This window comes from Mustela putorius, unplaced genomic scaffold (genome assembly GCF_011764305.1).
Source record: "Mustela putorius furo isolate JIRA1106 unplaced genomic scaffold, ASM1176430v1.1 tig00003909_pilon_pilon_pilon, whole genome shotgun sequence".
Classification (NCBI taxonomy): Eukaryota; Metazoa; Chordata; class Mammalia; order Carnivora; family Mustelidae; genus Mustela; species Mustela putorius.
Genome location: NW_025422057.1, coordinates 36,912,049 through 36,928,245, shown reverse-complemented (window position 1 = coordinate 36,928,245; position 16,197 = coordinate 36,912,049). Strand labels below are relative to the sequence as shown.

Here is a 16,197-nt window from a genome sequence, read left to right as displayed (position 1 = left end):
TGGCTAACATAAATTAATAGAAGCAGCTGGATTCTCTCATCTGTAGTCAGGCTACTGCACTACTGCACATCACAGAGCCTCTGGGAAACTCAGCTGTGCACTGGACCATACGCTCTTTTCTAAATTTTAAAGTCAATATCCACACCCCACAACCGGGAAGACTCATTATAAAGGTGACAGAATAAGCAATTATCCACAATAATCAAGCATTCATCCCTAATGAAAACTATTAAGCCAAAATTAACAAGAAAGTATTTTAATGATATTTTTGTAGCACAAATAATTACACTGAGACAGGTAAGAGGAATATGAAGGAATCTACAAAACCATAAATAATACTCCTTTAAATCCTGATGTAACCTAGATGCTGAGAATGAACCGGTGTCCTATCAACAGAGTTTCCATTTCTCTTCTCAAAGGCACAGTCTGGGCAATAAATCCAACAAAGAGGTCTTTTTGGGCTTCAATGCCCTGTGGTCATTTACAAGTACTGGAATATTTGAAACCATCCATCTCTGCAGATCCAAATGACAGTGTCTGTCTGAAGCTCATTTTGATGGCTCCTCAGGCCCCTTCAGGCTGGCCTTCTGATTTCTCCTTTCTTTCTGACCCTGAATTCGGAAGAGCTTTTTCCTGAGGTCCTTCTGTCGTTTCAGTTTCTCTTCTTCCTCCTTCTGCTTCACTTTGAAGTGTTCTTTATTGTGCAAGTGTCGTTGCTCCTTGGCCTTCTTCATCTTCTGACTGTGCACTGTACTCAGAGCATCCAGCAGTGCAAGGATCTGACAAGGACAAAACCCAGTGAGCATCAGAGTACTCAGACATCATGTTTTCCTTCTAAGAGTCAGGGGACATAAACACCTCAGCTCATGTATCAAACCTAGAATCAATCCATGATCCAAATGAGTATTAACTCAGGGAAAATTTATCCTAAACTAGGAAATCATAATTGCATGAAAGCATAAGTAGGAGCATATTTACTGAGTAAAATACTTAAATAGTGGCCTTCATCACAAAACTACCTTTGTTAATCACTGTGGATACTACATAAAACCAAGAGTGATTTGCCAGCTGGGTGCATACTAATCCCCATTAAAATGCATAAGACACAGCAAGACTAAACAACAGAAGGGAAATGGACTCTGGCCTTTCCTCGACCTTCCAGTTCTAGCACCTCAAGTAAGTCTGGCTCTTATCCTTTCCTGAAGAAAAATGAGAACGCAACACAAATATCAACTGTGCTACAGAAAGCATTATTTTCACATCGAAATGCAACGCGCAGGAAGCCATCTGTTGACAGTACCTTCCTCTCATGAGGTTCCCGTATGACGGCTGGTCTCAGCCTGTCCTTCGGCGTCTTGCCTGCCTTTGCTTGGGTCTTGGGTTTATTCTTAAATGGCAGGGCCTTCTGCAAGGCTTTTGGAATGTGCACTGAATTAAAATGTTTCTTTTGCCTCACAATTGGCTGAAAGGAAAAATAAAAACAGTGATGTATTTAAATTATGCTCTATATGCATCTAAAACTTGCCTAAAATCTTCTCAATGGATTGACTTTTCCACATGATCAGTAACACGAGTCTGCTGACCATAAGAAATGAGGATTCAATCATCCATCACAGGTGACTGCCTCAATGGATGTACATTGCTCTAGGCAAAACAGAGAAACACAGAATATACTTGGAATCCTCCCAAAAAATCAACTGTATCCATGTCTACAATATGAACTATTGGGATCTCAAGAGAGCAGATGAATATATCCAAAGTTTCTTTTAATGAAAAACCCACAACTTATTTTGGGGGCACTGAGGTAGTTTCTTTTAGGCTAATAATAATCATCTAGGTGTTCATCTTCACTATCAACCTCTGTGGATTCACTTCCTCTAATCAGCAGCAGCTCAAGTGTTCCCATCCGTGACTCTCATTAAAAAGTTTAACTTTATTGTTTTTGATGGAAGGCCAGCTGAGTAAAATGAGATTTAAATGACATATAAAGGCCAAACACTCTCTACATTCAGTTTTTAAGGTAATCTAATTTCTGTGCTTAAATTGAGATGACCAAAATTCTTAACCGCCTCAAAAATAGTAAGTAGAAAAGTCTTGCCCTAGATCTTTACCCTCAAGGTCAACACCAAGTATATAGAGAATATTTCTGGTATATCTTTAAATTTATTATCAAAGACATCATCCACAATAATATGCAATGTACTCTGTTTAGGAGAAACCTAAAATGCTTAGAATGAAGGAACTCGAAGAAAGCCATTCTGAAAAAAAGAGGAAGCACCACCACAAGCTTAGAGGTAGTTCTTGTAGGTACCATGTCCTATATTTTATTAGAAATTCATGTAACATGATTAAAAATTTCATTATTAATTACTTTATTAAAAAAGCAATGCCTGAAAATTTGTTTCTGGCAGAATGGCAGACTGATATCCTGAATCCCCTCTTATTATAAAACAATTTATATTTATCCTGCATTAAAACAAATCTTTCCAAATGCATTGCTGACCTGTGTAGAAAATAATGAAAGTTATCAAAGACCAAATTCCAAATGAAATGGGATTTTGAAAGACAGTGAGAACTTAAAATTAAAAAAATACTGACAATGCCAACTACTAGCAACTATTGTTGGTAGGAATCTAACCTAATCTACTATACCAGAATACTATAGGCATCATACAGTGAAAGCCAAACACACGCATACCCCGTACCTGGCAATCCCAACCTGGGGCGAGCAATGCAAAAGAAATGTGTGCACATGTACACCAAACAAGTCACGTGTAAGTGTTCGGGGCAGCATTTAAATGGTCAAAAATTGGAAATAATGTACATTAATGAATAAACTGACAGTATAACATAATAAATTTCTACTTGACAGGAACAACATTTGAATGCCTACAAACACATGAATGAATCTCATAAAACTGAAGGAGAAGAAACTAGGCAAATAGTATATGCTGTATTTTATAAAACTCAAGGACAGGCAGAACTAATGTACATGTCAGGAGTTCAGAGAATGCCTATCTTTGAGGTGGAGGTGGGGTAGTGACTAGAAGTCACAAGCAGGCTTTTGCTGTGCTGCTAACTCTATTGCTTGATCCGGGTGATGGCAATTTGGGTGTGTTAAATTCATGAGCTGTATGCTTGTGATCCATGTATTTTTCTGTATTTATGTTACCACTTCACTACAAAGTTTTTAAAAATTTTCCCAAAAAACCCACTCATTGCTTTAATAAAAATTAGCACATAAATTTTTTAAAAGTAATACGTGTATCCGATGGGGAAAAAATAGTTTAAAAGAGTATATAATGAAAAGTTTGTCTCCTTTCCAACCCATGAAAACCCCTACTACCACCTTCTGGAATTCTTTCCAAAATATTCTATGAATATACATGTTCATTCAATTTAATGGTAGATTTCCTACTTGAAAATTCTTTTTTTTTTTTTAAGATTTTATTTATTTATTTGACAGACAGAGATCACAAGTAGGCAGAGGCAGGCAGAGAAAGAGAGAGAGTGAGAGAGAGGAGGAAGCAGGCTCCCTGCTGAGCAGAGAGGATCCCAGGAACCTGGGATCGTGACCCGAGCTAAAGGCAGAGGCTTTAGCCTACTGAGCCACCCAGGCGCCCCCCTACTTGAAAATTCTTAACACAGAAAACATTATGTACAAAGCATCTGGATGACCCCATCTATGGAGCTCATGTGTTAAGTGACTATACCTTATACAAAGAATCCTTGTTGGGCTTTAGCCTGACACCATGGGCAAGCCGGAGTTGACCTGTGGTCCTCATTCCTGACCAGGTGTCTTTCTCACCAACTGGTTTCAACAAAGATGTTACTGGGTTATAGAAGGCTGGAATGGAGACAGGATACCAGGTTCTCATGAAGACAATATCTGGAAAAAGACACAGTTTAACATTTTCAAAAGAAGACTTATAACCATCTTGTCAAACAAAAGAACAAAACAATCACCCCCAACTTCTCTAGTTGGCGGCATGGTTTTTGAAATAAGACTTCACTAAGTAAACTACTCTTGAATATCACAAAACTTTTACTGGCTATGAATCACATGGCTCCGCACACAGCGTAACTCGGCATACTGCTAAGATGCTCCAATAGGGGAAAGCTGAACTCAATTCCAAGTTTCTAAAACCTGAACTACAACCTCTACTCCTCACTGACTAGAAATCAATAGTGAACGGTAACATGCTGTTATGATTACACCATGAAGTTATATTTACCACTCATCAGCAACTTATCCTCAAAGCTGGCCCGGAAAGCTCCTTCTGGAGCCCGGAGTGCTTTCTTGATCTGTCCCCTTATGCCACTGACAGTTCGAATCACAGCACCTTCAAATTTGGCCACTTCCAAGGCAGAATTAAACATTCCCTATAGGTAAATGAAAAAAAAAAACCACACAAAATCAGGTATTTTACTTTTTAGTTCATAAATGAGTCCTTGGTTAAAAAAAGAAAAAAACTTCTTTAATAGTGATAAAATAATCAAAATGTTTTTTCCCCACTAACAGTGGAATTACTAGGTCAAATGGAATACAATTCAATTTCATCTTCCCCAAAAAAACATTAATCAAGATTCTATTGTAGACTCATTAGCATGTTCATCACCGGTATCTTTGTAGAAAAAAATATTAAAAAGATATTTATCGGACTGAACTGGCCTAGAGAGCCTTTGTCATCATCAACCAGGCCTGGGCTGCAGCTCATATCCTATGACTTAGGTGTACATGTTCAGAAAATAAAGAGAGCTGAATAAATGCCAGTGACATTATTACCTGATATTATAAGAATATTTTATGATCATCTTAATTCTGTACTTTTATGGAATACCCACATAAGATTTTCAATAAATGTGACTCGAACTACCCTCCCACATTATACTGCAAAAAGAGCATCCACTTCTCCATACCCGTCAACAAGTATTTTACAAAATACTTTGTCTATTTTCCTTTTTTAAAAAATTCTGTCCATTTTTCTACTGAGCTGTTTAACAAACCTATGATTTTCCCCCTTTCTTAACACAATCCAAAAAAGCAGGGAAAAAAAAGAGTGAATGAGATTATGTTATTTTCAATATTAGCTCTGTCACAGTCTCACATGATATAAGGAATAGCCTCCATTAGTATGTATCTCTATTAATGTCACCTTAAAATTTTCTGAGCATATTTAAGTGACATAGAGACCAATACAAAGAAACCAAAAATAGCAATGACCAAGTTTATGAAAAATTTCACTCTTTTGAAAACATCAGACTATATTTTATAAGTATTTCATTCCTCCTTCAATAAAATATACATGTAAAATATGTGAGTATAAAGATATACAGACCTTAATGAATGACGTATTCTTGAAAATTTTATAAGGAAAGCCAGTTAGCTTTAATTTCTTCACAATCTTTATGGATTTATCCAGATCTAGGACAACTCCTGTAGCAGCTATCCGGAAATCAGGCTGGGAAGAACACCCAAAATTTGAATACAGGAATAATATCAGCAAGAGAAAAACTATTATTTTCTCTATGATACAATAAATCACCAAAGTACATTTCTATTTACAACCAGCTAAGAAAGAATATCTGAACTTGCAAAGCAGTATTTTAACAAAAGCAATCTAAAGCTATAGTACATGTAAGCCAAACTAATGCTGTCTTGAGTATTCTCTGGAGGATGATTTTGCAATAACATAATTTCAAAACAATGACCAATTTGGAATGGAAAGGAATATGAAAATTTGGTTACAATGTTTAAGGAAGTAAATTGTGGACCCCCAGGGCAAATTTCATCTGCTCATTATTCTGTTTTCTGTCAAATAGGGCCAATAAAACCTGCTCTGATTGACCAAATGAAGACTATGTGAACATACTTTGCTCAACCAGCATTACTAGGGAGTAGTCTTATGTCTAACTAGTGTCCAAAGTATCCTTAGAACCTAGTACAGTGCTTAGCACATGGTGAGCACTACTTATTTTTAGGAAAACAAGGTGTGCCTGGGTTGCTCAGTAGGTTAAGCAACCAACTCTTGATTTCAGCTTGGGTCATGATCTCAGGGTTGTGGGATCGAGCCCCATATCAAGGCTCCAAGCTCAGGAGGGAGTCTGCTTGAAGATTTTCTGTCTCTTTCTCTTTCCTTCTGCCCTCCCCACTTCATGCATACATACACAGTCTCTCTAAAGTAAATCTTAAAAAAAAAAAAGAAAGAAAAAGTCCAAAAAATTTATAAAAATATAAAATGTCATCAGAATCATAATAAGTCTACCTCTTCATTCCCAAATCCTACTTAAGAAGATGTAGGAAAATTAAAAGCAAAGAGAAGTTTGCTACAAATACTAGAAATGAGTCATTTTGAACTTCAAGTTTCATGTACATATCCCATATTCAAGATATACTTCTCAAACACAATCTGGAAAATAAAACATTCAAAATATTTACCATTATGCCACTGACAGACTGTACTGCCAAGAATCCAGTTCCCTGTGGAGTAATCGGACCTTAAAAAGAATAGGAAAAAAAAAAAAGAAAGTAAATACAGTGAATCACAAATTTTGAATTCTGTTTTACATATGTACTTCAATCAAAAAAAAAAAGAGAGAAAAATCTTATGAATTGGAATTTCATGGAGAAAAACAAAACTATAATGGCTTAAATTAACCTATAAGTTGTTCCAATCATGTATTACCCCAAAAGGTTGCTCCACAATGCATGTGCTGTGGGGTATATTTTAGAAGTCTCTGTCTCCCATTGTGGTCTTCAATATAATAGAGTGGGATAGTCTGAAACCTCCTCCACCCTACAGAAAAAATGATTGGATCTCTGGACTTGAGGATTTTCTTATACCAACGATGTTTCTTCAGACGCATCTGAGGGAAGAAGAGATTTCAGTAAGATTAGTGGTGTAAGTATGTCCCCAGAACCCCAACTGCCAAAGCATGCAGCAAAGGGTACCTACCTGTACATATCCAACATTGCCTTCACTATTGCCCAAACCACCCAAAATGATTGGGTAATGGGGGTCAAAGTTAAGCACAAATTCACAGGGGACATTTTCTATTTCAATTCGAACATACATCCCAGGTCGAAAACCCTCATACTGAACTCTGGCTTCATCATCTTGATCTTCAAATTCTGCTCGGTTAAGCTATATACGAGAGAGGGGGAAAAAAAAAAACAATAAAAAACTCACAATGCTATTGTCTTTAATAAATCTAAGATTAACATTTTAAAAAATGAACACTTTCTCATAAAGGAACACAGACGTGATCACGCCTTATCCCATTTAAAAATAACATACCTTCTTATCTGTACAGTTTGTTTAGGATATGTCCCAACTCTTTTCTCCTTTGTTGCTCCAAGGTACAGCAAATGCAAACAACTTTGAAAGCAACCCTTAATGCTGGTCAGCCAATACTCTCAGCTTCCCAGTCCACTTTCTTTTCTTACTCTACAATATTTGATACTCAGTATCTCCTCCTCCGTCATCCTCACACTCAGCAGTTGACTGTTTCTTAATTCACTCAAAAACTAAGCAGTCTACAAGAATTTCTGCAGCCATCTCTCCTTCCAGGGTTTACACTCACATCTAGCCTTTTACTCTTATTATTATATTTATCATTTATTATTGAAATTAATTAAAATTAAACAAAAATTTTAAATTCAGTCCCCTGGTCACAGCAGTCACATTGATCAGTATCAACACGTGGCTAATGGCTACAAAAAAGACAGCTCAGACAGACATTTCCATTATTGCGGAAAGTACTACTGGGCAGCTGCTATAGATTTATTTTATGCCAAACTTCACTTGCATGCTAGATATCATTCACTCTTACTGAACTTTATTCCAAGAGGTCTTGCCTGTTATTTTCTCACATCTTAACATCTTCTTTTGATTCTATTTCCAACTATTGCCCCATTTCTCTGCTTCTCTCTGAAGTAAAATGGCTTCTAAGTTTTCTATACTCAGAGTCTCTAGTTCCTCTGCTCCCATTCTCTTAAATCTCAGCTTGGACTTTAAGCCACATTCCATAAAAATGCTTGCCAAAATCATGTAGGGCCTCCACATTCCAACCCAGTTGTCAATTCTGTCTTCATTGTTAATACATCAGCAGGATTTAAAATAATTTATCCCTCCTTCTATAGTGGCTTCCTCATGTTCTCTTCAATTTCTTCTCTTTCCTGAGCACTGACTGCTCAATCCCCACTGCTGCTTCATCCTCTCCGCCCAGCCTCCTACAGTGGAGTACCCGCTGTCAGTGTTAGTCCTCTCCTCTCCTGACACCATGCTCACTTCCCAGAGCATCCCATCCACTTCATGGCTTTAGGTAGCATCTAGATGCTGAAGACTGTACATCTAAGTCCCTGGCCCCAACCTCTCTCCAGGGCTCCTCACTGACTACTTGAAGCTCCACTTGTCTGAAAGAGATCTCAAACCCAAGCTCTAAACTTTATCTTTTTAGACAAACCTGCACCAACCAGAGGCTTTCCTATCTTACTGACAACTCAATCCTTCCAGAAGTCATCCTTATTTCCTCTCACACACCCCACAGTTAATCTACTTTTGACCTACCTTTAAAAAGTATATCCAGAATTTGACTCTTTCTCTTTCACCTCCAACACCTCCCCAACCCCCACGGTGAGTCAACTTAATTTTACTGAACTCTTGCCACAGCAATCCTTTCAAAGGAAAGCAGGTCATACATGTCTCTCCTCTGTTCAAAACCCCCTGTGGGTCCCCATTTCACTCAGAGTAAAAAATTCAAAGTCCTTTAAAACAGGACACAAATCGCTTCTCGGCCTTTTGGCTAAGATCAAGTGTAAAACAGGACACAAGATGCTAGGTGATTTTAAGTTATAAATGGACTGAAGCAAAGACTTCAGAACTAGCTTTACATGTCTTAGTTACTTCTATCAAAGTCAGTACAGACTTAGAACCACTATGTTAATGACTAACAGGGAGATACTTTCTTTAAACAGATGAAAGCTTAGGTTGGGCAAAGTCCACCAACCTCATTTTTAGAAATCATATGCTTAACCTGCATAAGATGTATTAAAGTATATTCTAGCTTACAGGAATTATTGGTGTCCCCCTTGTCAAAACACAACTCAAACACTCACCATCCACTGCATAGATATCTCTGTGTCTCCTTAAGAGTGAGTTCATCAACTCAGTCTGTTCAGCATCTCAGGCAAGGGGGCCAGACCATCTTTGTTTTAGCATTCCACATGTTCCCTTTATCTCCACATCTGACCCGACACTTGAAATACCCTCTGAACTCTGACCAAGGTGAGTTTTTAGAAAAGCTTCCCTGGAGAGCACTTGTGTGTGTGCATAAGCACCAGTATATGTAAGAATCATCTACCCATTCAAATTATTTAATTACGTTTCCAGGGAGCAGTAACCAGAATGCTAAGGCAATGCCTACATCTAAATATCACTCCACTGGGGTGCCTGGGTGGCTCAGTCAGTTAAGCCACTGCCTTCAGCTCAGGTCATGATCTCAGGGTCCTTGGGATCGAGCCCCACATCTGGCTCTCTGCTCAGCAGGGAGCCTGTTTCCCTTTCTCTCTGCCTGCCTCTCTGTCTACTTGTGCTCTCTCTCTGTCAAATAAGTAAATAAAATCTTAAAAAAAAAAAAAAAAAATCAGGAGTGCCTGGGTGGCTCAGTGGGTTAGGGCCTTTGCCTTTGGCTCAGGTCATGATGCCAGGGTCCTGGAATCGAGCCCCACATCGGGCTCTCTGCTCAGCAGGGAGCTGGCCCTTCCTCTCTCTACCTGCCTCTCTGCCTCCTTGTGATCTCTTGTCTGTCAAATAAATAAAATCTTTAAAAAAAAAAAAAATCAGTCCACTGAGAGATCCTCAGCAGTTGCTTCCTATCTCAGCCATTTTTGCTTCCTCAATGCTTCATATACAATAGACACTGATAATCTTTCTGGTCAATTTCAGACTGAAAAAACAATCAGATGACTGCATGAATAAACACATTTATCTGCATCTTGACCTAGGAGTCCAAACCTGAGGCACAGAAGCAGGTCAGCAAGCAGAGACCTAAACAAAATTATGTACTCACAACACTGTATTACAGCCTTGAAATAAAGCTGATAGGATCCCAGTGTTCTCACCTGTGCCTGTTTATGCATTTCTCCTTTAAGATCATCAAAATATGTGCTTTCTCCTTCATCATATTCTGCATCAAACATCTCCTTCAATTTTCTCTTCTTATCCAAATGCTTTTTCTTGGCACTTTCCTCTGCACTGGGGTCAGTTTCTTCCTTAACTTCTTCTGCGTCTTCAATCTTAAATTTCCAGAAGAGAAAATTTTGTAAAAGTTTGTGGAGATCTTTTCTTTAAACATAAAAGGAGATTTTTAAAGTTCAGCCTTTGGCTCTAAATGACACGAGACATTTAGACATCTACATTGTGATACACTGTCACTCCTTTATCTGGTTGGGAATGTCAAATATAAATAAAAGTAAAAGCAAGTGTCCCCACCCAGATTCTCCCTAGACACTGTTCTAAAGAAATATTAGGGAGAATAGGGAATAGAGGAGAATGATGGCAAAAGGAACAGTGGAGAGAAAGATGGTGACTCAGGAGCTAAACTTTAAACGACTGAAGAATCATAAACACAAGAAGAGGTAGTAAACCCAAAAGATCAAAAGTAACAAACCAACAACTTTGATCTGTTCCCAACCTCCATATTTTTAGGAAGGAATCCATTTATTCTGTAATCTACAGAGATAATAAGTAAGATTCACATTGTTTAATATGGGCCTCTCTCATTACATATTGACCACAGATCAAAGACCAGTGACTGACAGCCAGTCATGATAAAAATCATACCTGAGTATCTGCACCTGGTTTTCCCTTGTGCACATCCCCTGTTTCCAGGTCTTCAAAGTCACCATAGAGCTCTTCTGGGAAAAGAACAACCAAATGTCCTCCATGAATAGGGCTTGCATATGACACGATAGCGCCACCCAGTGCACTGTGTACTCTGAAGCCCAAATTTCATTTTTACCCTTCTTATTGCTACACACTCCAGGAGAATCCTGTACTTACACAGGCTTCTTTTCCTCTTTGAAATGTCAGTATTTCATCACCTGTTCAGATGAAGCACATGGACCCAACCCATATTTCCTTACTTTACTTTGATACCCCACTTAGCCAAGAGCTATTTTTCCAATGCAGGTAGCAAACACTTTGCAGCAGGGATGCACAGAGAGATATATGCATGGCTTTGCAGGTGAGTCCCTAAGACCAACAGTGACATGAAAAAACTATGATTTGATTAATAGCACATAGGACAGAGTCTCAGTAGTAAGAGTAACACAACACAATGTATGGCATATCTAAGAAAAATCTTGGATTACATAAAATACAGGACTTAGAGTAATAGTGGTACCCAAAATAATGCTGAATCACATGAAGAGCTCATTAATCTGCTCATCCACTTGTTTTTAGAGCTCTAAGTTTAGCTCTGGCTCTTATCCTTAAAAGAAAAAGATGCTAAAACTCCTTTGGGAAGCAATATTTAGAAGTAGTATTTAGATAAAATATTTTCACATAAGAAAGAGCCAAAGAACCAAAGAGCCAAAGAAGATACAATAGTTGGGAAGATTCCATCTGTAAGAAAAACAAAAAAGGACAAAATGCTTGGGAATAAACCTTACAAGAAATGTGTCAAAAAACTTTATTTAAAAAACTTAAAGAATTTTAATATACTACCAAAGAACACATGGAATAGACATTAGCTAACACAAGGGCTTTACAGACAAGGCACTGCTCTAAGTATCTTATGTGCCTTAACCACATTCTTCAACATGACCCAATGAAGTAGGTGTGATTAATGCTATCTACTGAACAAATAAAGATAACCATGTATTTGAAAAAGAAGACTCAGTATCAGAAAGATGTCAATTCTCCTTTTATCACAGTTCTAATAAAACATGACCCAAGAAAAGACCCAAAAAACCTACTGAATGGGAGAAGATATTTGCAAATGACATACCCAATAAAGGGTTAGTATCCAAAAAATATATATAACTCAGTACCAAAAAAACCCAAATAATTCAATTAAAAATGGGCAGAAGACATAACAAACATTTCTCCACTAACTAAGACACATGAAAAAATGTTCAACATCACTCATTGTCAGGAAAATGCAAATCAAAACCACAATGAGATCCAAATCACACCTGTCAGAATGGCTAAATTAAAAAACACAACAGGGCGCCTGGGTGGCTCAGTGGGTTAAGCCGCTGCCTTCGGCTCAGGTCATGATCTCAGGGTCCTGGGATCGAGTCCCGCATCGGGCTCTCTGCTCAGCAGGGAGCCCGCTTCCCTCTCTCTCTCTCTCTCTGCCTGCCTCTCCGACTACTTGTGATTTCTCTCTGTCAAATAAATAAATAAAATCTTAAAAAAAATGTTAAAAAAAAAAAAAAAACACAACAAACAAATGTTGGCGAGGATGAGAAAAAGGAACCTTTGTGCACTGTTGCTGGGAATGCAAACTAATGCAGGAAGATGGTTTGGAGGCTTCTCAAAAAATTAAAAATGGAACTATCATATAATCTAGTATTCCCACTATTAGGTATTTACCCAAAGAATATGAAAATACTAATTTGAAAGGATATATGCCTCCCTATATTTATTATTTAGCATTATTTACAAGAGTCAAATTATGGAAGTAGCCTAAGGACCCATCGATAGATGAATGGATAAAGAAGTGTGTGTCTGTGTGTGTGTGTATGTATATACATAAAATGGAATATTATTCAGCCATCAAAAAGAATGAAATCTTGCCATTTGCTACAACATGAATGTAGCTAGAGAGTACAATACTAAACAAAATAAGTTAGTCAGAGAAAGACAAATAACTCGTGATTTCACTCATATGTGGAATATAAGAAACAAAACAAATGAGCTAGGGAAAAAAAAAGAGACAAACCAAAAATCTCTCTTAACTATAAAGAACAAACAGATGGTTACCAGAGGGGAGGTTGGGGGGGGGGGGGGATGAGCAAAACAAGGGGATTAAGAGTACATTTGTCATGATGAGCACTGAATAATATATGTAACTGTTAAATCACTATATTGTACATCTGAAACTAATGCAACACTGTAAGTTAACCATATTGGAACTAAAATTAAAAAAAAAAAGCCAACAAAGATTTCTTGTCTGTAAAAGACAGTGTAGACTTATTTATTCTGTTTCTCCCAACTAAGTATAACCAACTCCAAAAAAACCACAAGACCCCAAGGAAAACAAAAGAACTCTGAAAGGTATAAAGAAAAAAAGGGCTGGTGAGGGCCCCCAGGACCAGAGGAATGACGTAATGGCTGGTGGCTCACTAGACCACAACCCACAGAAAGGCAATTCAGAACCACTGTTTCCCAACCCCAAAACTAGCAACAGAAGGGAGACCAGATAGACTCAATGTTCCCTCAGATCAAACTCAGATCTTAGCAGGAACACTAGGTTAACCAGGCAGCACTGGTTAAGTGGGTGCTTTGAAAGCCCCCCTGGCAGTAAGTGATGAGAGAACTGTTTGTCTTCCCTGAAGGGCCTGAATCTCCTTTCCTCCACCAAGATAAACCAGGTGGCCAAGGATTATTGGCAAAGGGAGATTCTGTGCCAGGCCAGAGGCTCTCCACCACCATCTAAAAACAATGTGTGCCCTGGCAGGACCAGTGAAGATACCCCTACAGCAAGAAAACTAGCCCTACAGGCCAAGACAACCTTCTCCCACCTAGCCACAACATGGGGGGCCCAGACTAGGGAAGCCCCTCTGTCTTCTCAGGCAGCACCTGCAGAGACCAGTACTAAGCAGATCAAAATAGCACTACAAAGGTTCTAAAGTTAAATTGTCATTGGAACCACAGCCCATAAAGTATATCAGGACCTGCACAATAAACAAGAGGACTGCATGACTAAAATAAAAAGATTACACAGGACCAATGTCTCCTCTAACATAAAACCCAAAATATGTACGATACAAGAGAAAATCACCTGTCATACCCCAATCCAGGAAAATCTTAACTGAAAAGTGAAGACAACTGACATGAACAATAAAATGAATCAGATTTTGAAACTATCTGACTAGTACCTTAAAGCAGTACAAAAATGTTTCATCAAGCACCTACAAATCCTTTGGCAACAACCAAAAAACTGAAAAACTCAGCAAAAAACCCTGAAGAACCAAAAGGAAATTATAGAACTGAATACAAGAAGAAATTTTAAAAGCTTGCTAGATGGACTCAATAGTAAGAGTAGAGATGACAGAGGATAGAATCAGAGAACTTGAGGTCAGATCAACAGAATTCATCCAGTCTGAACAACACACAGGAAAACAGACAAAAAAACAACTGAGCAGAGCCTCATAGACCTGTGGGACAGGAAAAAGATCCACCAGTTATACGATCTCACAAGGATACCTGGTTTGAAAGAAGTAATGACAGAAATTTCCTAAATTTGGTAAAAAACAGATTCAAGAAGGTGAGCAAATTTCAAACAGAGTAAACCCAATGAAATCTTCACCAGTCAAACTTCTGAAAACTGAAAAACAAATAATCTTGAGAGCAGACAGAAAGAAATGACAAATTCACACCAATTCAAAATGACAGTCCATTTCCCCTCTAAAATCAGAGGCCAGAAGGAAGTGGTACATTTTTCATGTGCTGCAGGAAAGAACTGTCAGCTATGAATTCTATATCCAGTGAAACTATCCTTCAGAAATGAAGAATTGTAAATAAAGACAATCTCAGATGGAAAACAACTACAGGAATCCGTCACTAGCATACCCATTCTTAAAACATGGCTGAAGTGAGGCACCTGGGTGGCTCAGTTGGTTAAGTGTCTGACTTCAGCTCAGATCATGATCTTAGGGTTGGTTCTGGGATCAAGTCCCGCATTGGTCTCCCTCTCAAGCAGGGAGGTCTGCTTCTCTCTCTCCCTCTGCTCCATATCTGTGCTTACTTACTTGGCTCTCTCTTTCAACTAAATAAAATCTTAAAAAAAAAATGCTCAAGAAAGTTCTTAAGGGGCGCCTGGGTGGCTCAGTGGGTTAAAGCCTCTGCCTTCGGCTCCGGTCATGATCCCGGGGTCCTGGGATCGAGCTCCGCATCGGGCTCTCTGCTCGGCGGGGAGCCTGCTTCCTCCTCTCTCTCTCTCTGCCTGCCTCTCTGCCTACTTGTGATCTCTCTCTGTCAAATAAATAAATAAAATCTTTAAAAAAAAAAAAAAAGAAAGTTCTTAAGTAGTGAGTAAATTATAAAAGAAGAAATTTGGGACCACTGGGAAAAAAAGAAAAAACAAACAAAAGATCAGAAATCTAGATGCATACAATAAAATAACGTTTTTCTGAGGAGTTTTTAAAATCATATTTGGAGACTGAAAAAAAATTATAGCACTATCTAATACACAAACCAGTAATACTTAAAAGGGGGAAAGACAAAGGGACCAAAGTAGGAGAAAAGTTTCCACATGTTACTCAAAATGATAAAATACTGGCACCAGTAGGCTATTATATTACAATAAGTGATGACTACAAAATCTAGACAGAGACATTCAGAAACACTGTAAACATATCAATATAGAAGAAAGAAAATGAAAACAGAGGAAAGACAGAAAAATTAGAATAAGAGTAAACAAACAACAAAACAGTAAAATATCAGACTTACACAATTCCATATCAATAAATACGTTAAATGTAAATGGCATAATATACCAATCAAAATACAGATTGACAGAGAGGATAGAGGCACATAACGAGAAACTCCATTTAGATTTAACAACCCAAGTAAGCAAAAATACAAGAAGGGGAAAGATATACTGTGCAACTCATCCTTTAAAAAAAGCAAGAATGGCTAAATTATTATCTCATAAAATAAATCTTTTTTTTTTTTAAAGATTTTATTTATTTATTTGACAGACAGAGATCACAAGTAGGCAGAGAGGCAGGCAGAGAGAGAGAGAGAGAGAGAGAGAGAGAGGGAAGCAGGCTTCCTGTGGAGCAGAGAGCCCAATGCAGGGCTCGATCCCAGGACCCTGAGATCATGACCCGAGCCGAAGGCAGCAGCCCAAACCACTGAGCCACCCAGGTGCCCCTCTCATAAAATAAATCTTAAAGAAAAGAAAATTATCAGAGCCAGAGAAGGACTTAACTGAACTGTAACAGCTAAAATTTCATGGGCT

General features: G+C 38.2%; 1 protein-coding gene across 4 annotated transcripts in view; it reads right to left on the bottom strand.

The window, feature by feature from the left end:
- Positions 1–240: 240 nt before the first annotated feature.
- BMS1 (BMS1 ribosome biogenesis factor) overlaps positions 241–16,197 on the bottom strand; it is a 50,666-nt gene continuing 34,709 nt past the window's right edge. For 3 of the 4 annotated variants that reach the window (XM_004749698.3, XM_004749697.3, XM_004749695.3), the window contains 10 exons: positions 10,845–10,918; positions 10,124–10,297; positions 6,957–7,145; positions 6,687–6,867; positions 6,440–6,498; positions 5,340–5,462; positions 4,236–4,383; positions 3,714–3,889; positions 1,301–1,462; positions 241–779 (listed from right to left, as the gene is read on the bottom strand). In XM_004749698.3, the coding sequence (XP_004749755.1) occupies positions 549–779; positions 1,301–1,462; positions 3,714–3,889; positions 4,236–4,383; positions 5,340–5,462; positions 6,440–6,498; positions 6,687–6,867; positions 6,957–7,145; positions 10,124–10,297; positions 10,845–10,918 (1,517 nt within the window). In that variant the 3' untranslated portion in view covers positions 241–548. The remainder of the gene's footprint in view (positions 780–1,300; positions 1,463–3,713; positions 3,890–4,235; positions 4,384–5,339; positions 5,463–6,439; positions 6,499–6,686; positions 6,868–6,956; positions 7,146–10,123; positions 10,298–10,844; positions 10,919–16,197) is intronic. The other variant, XM_045068585.1, reaches the window with a different exon arrangement.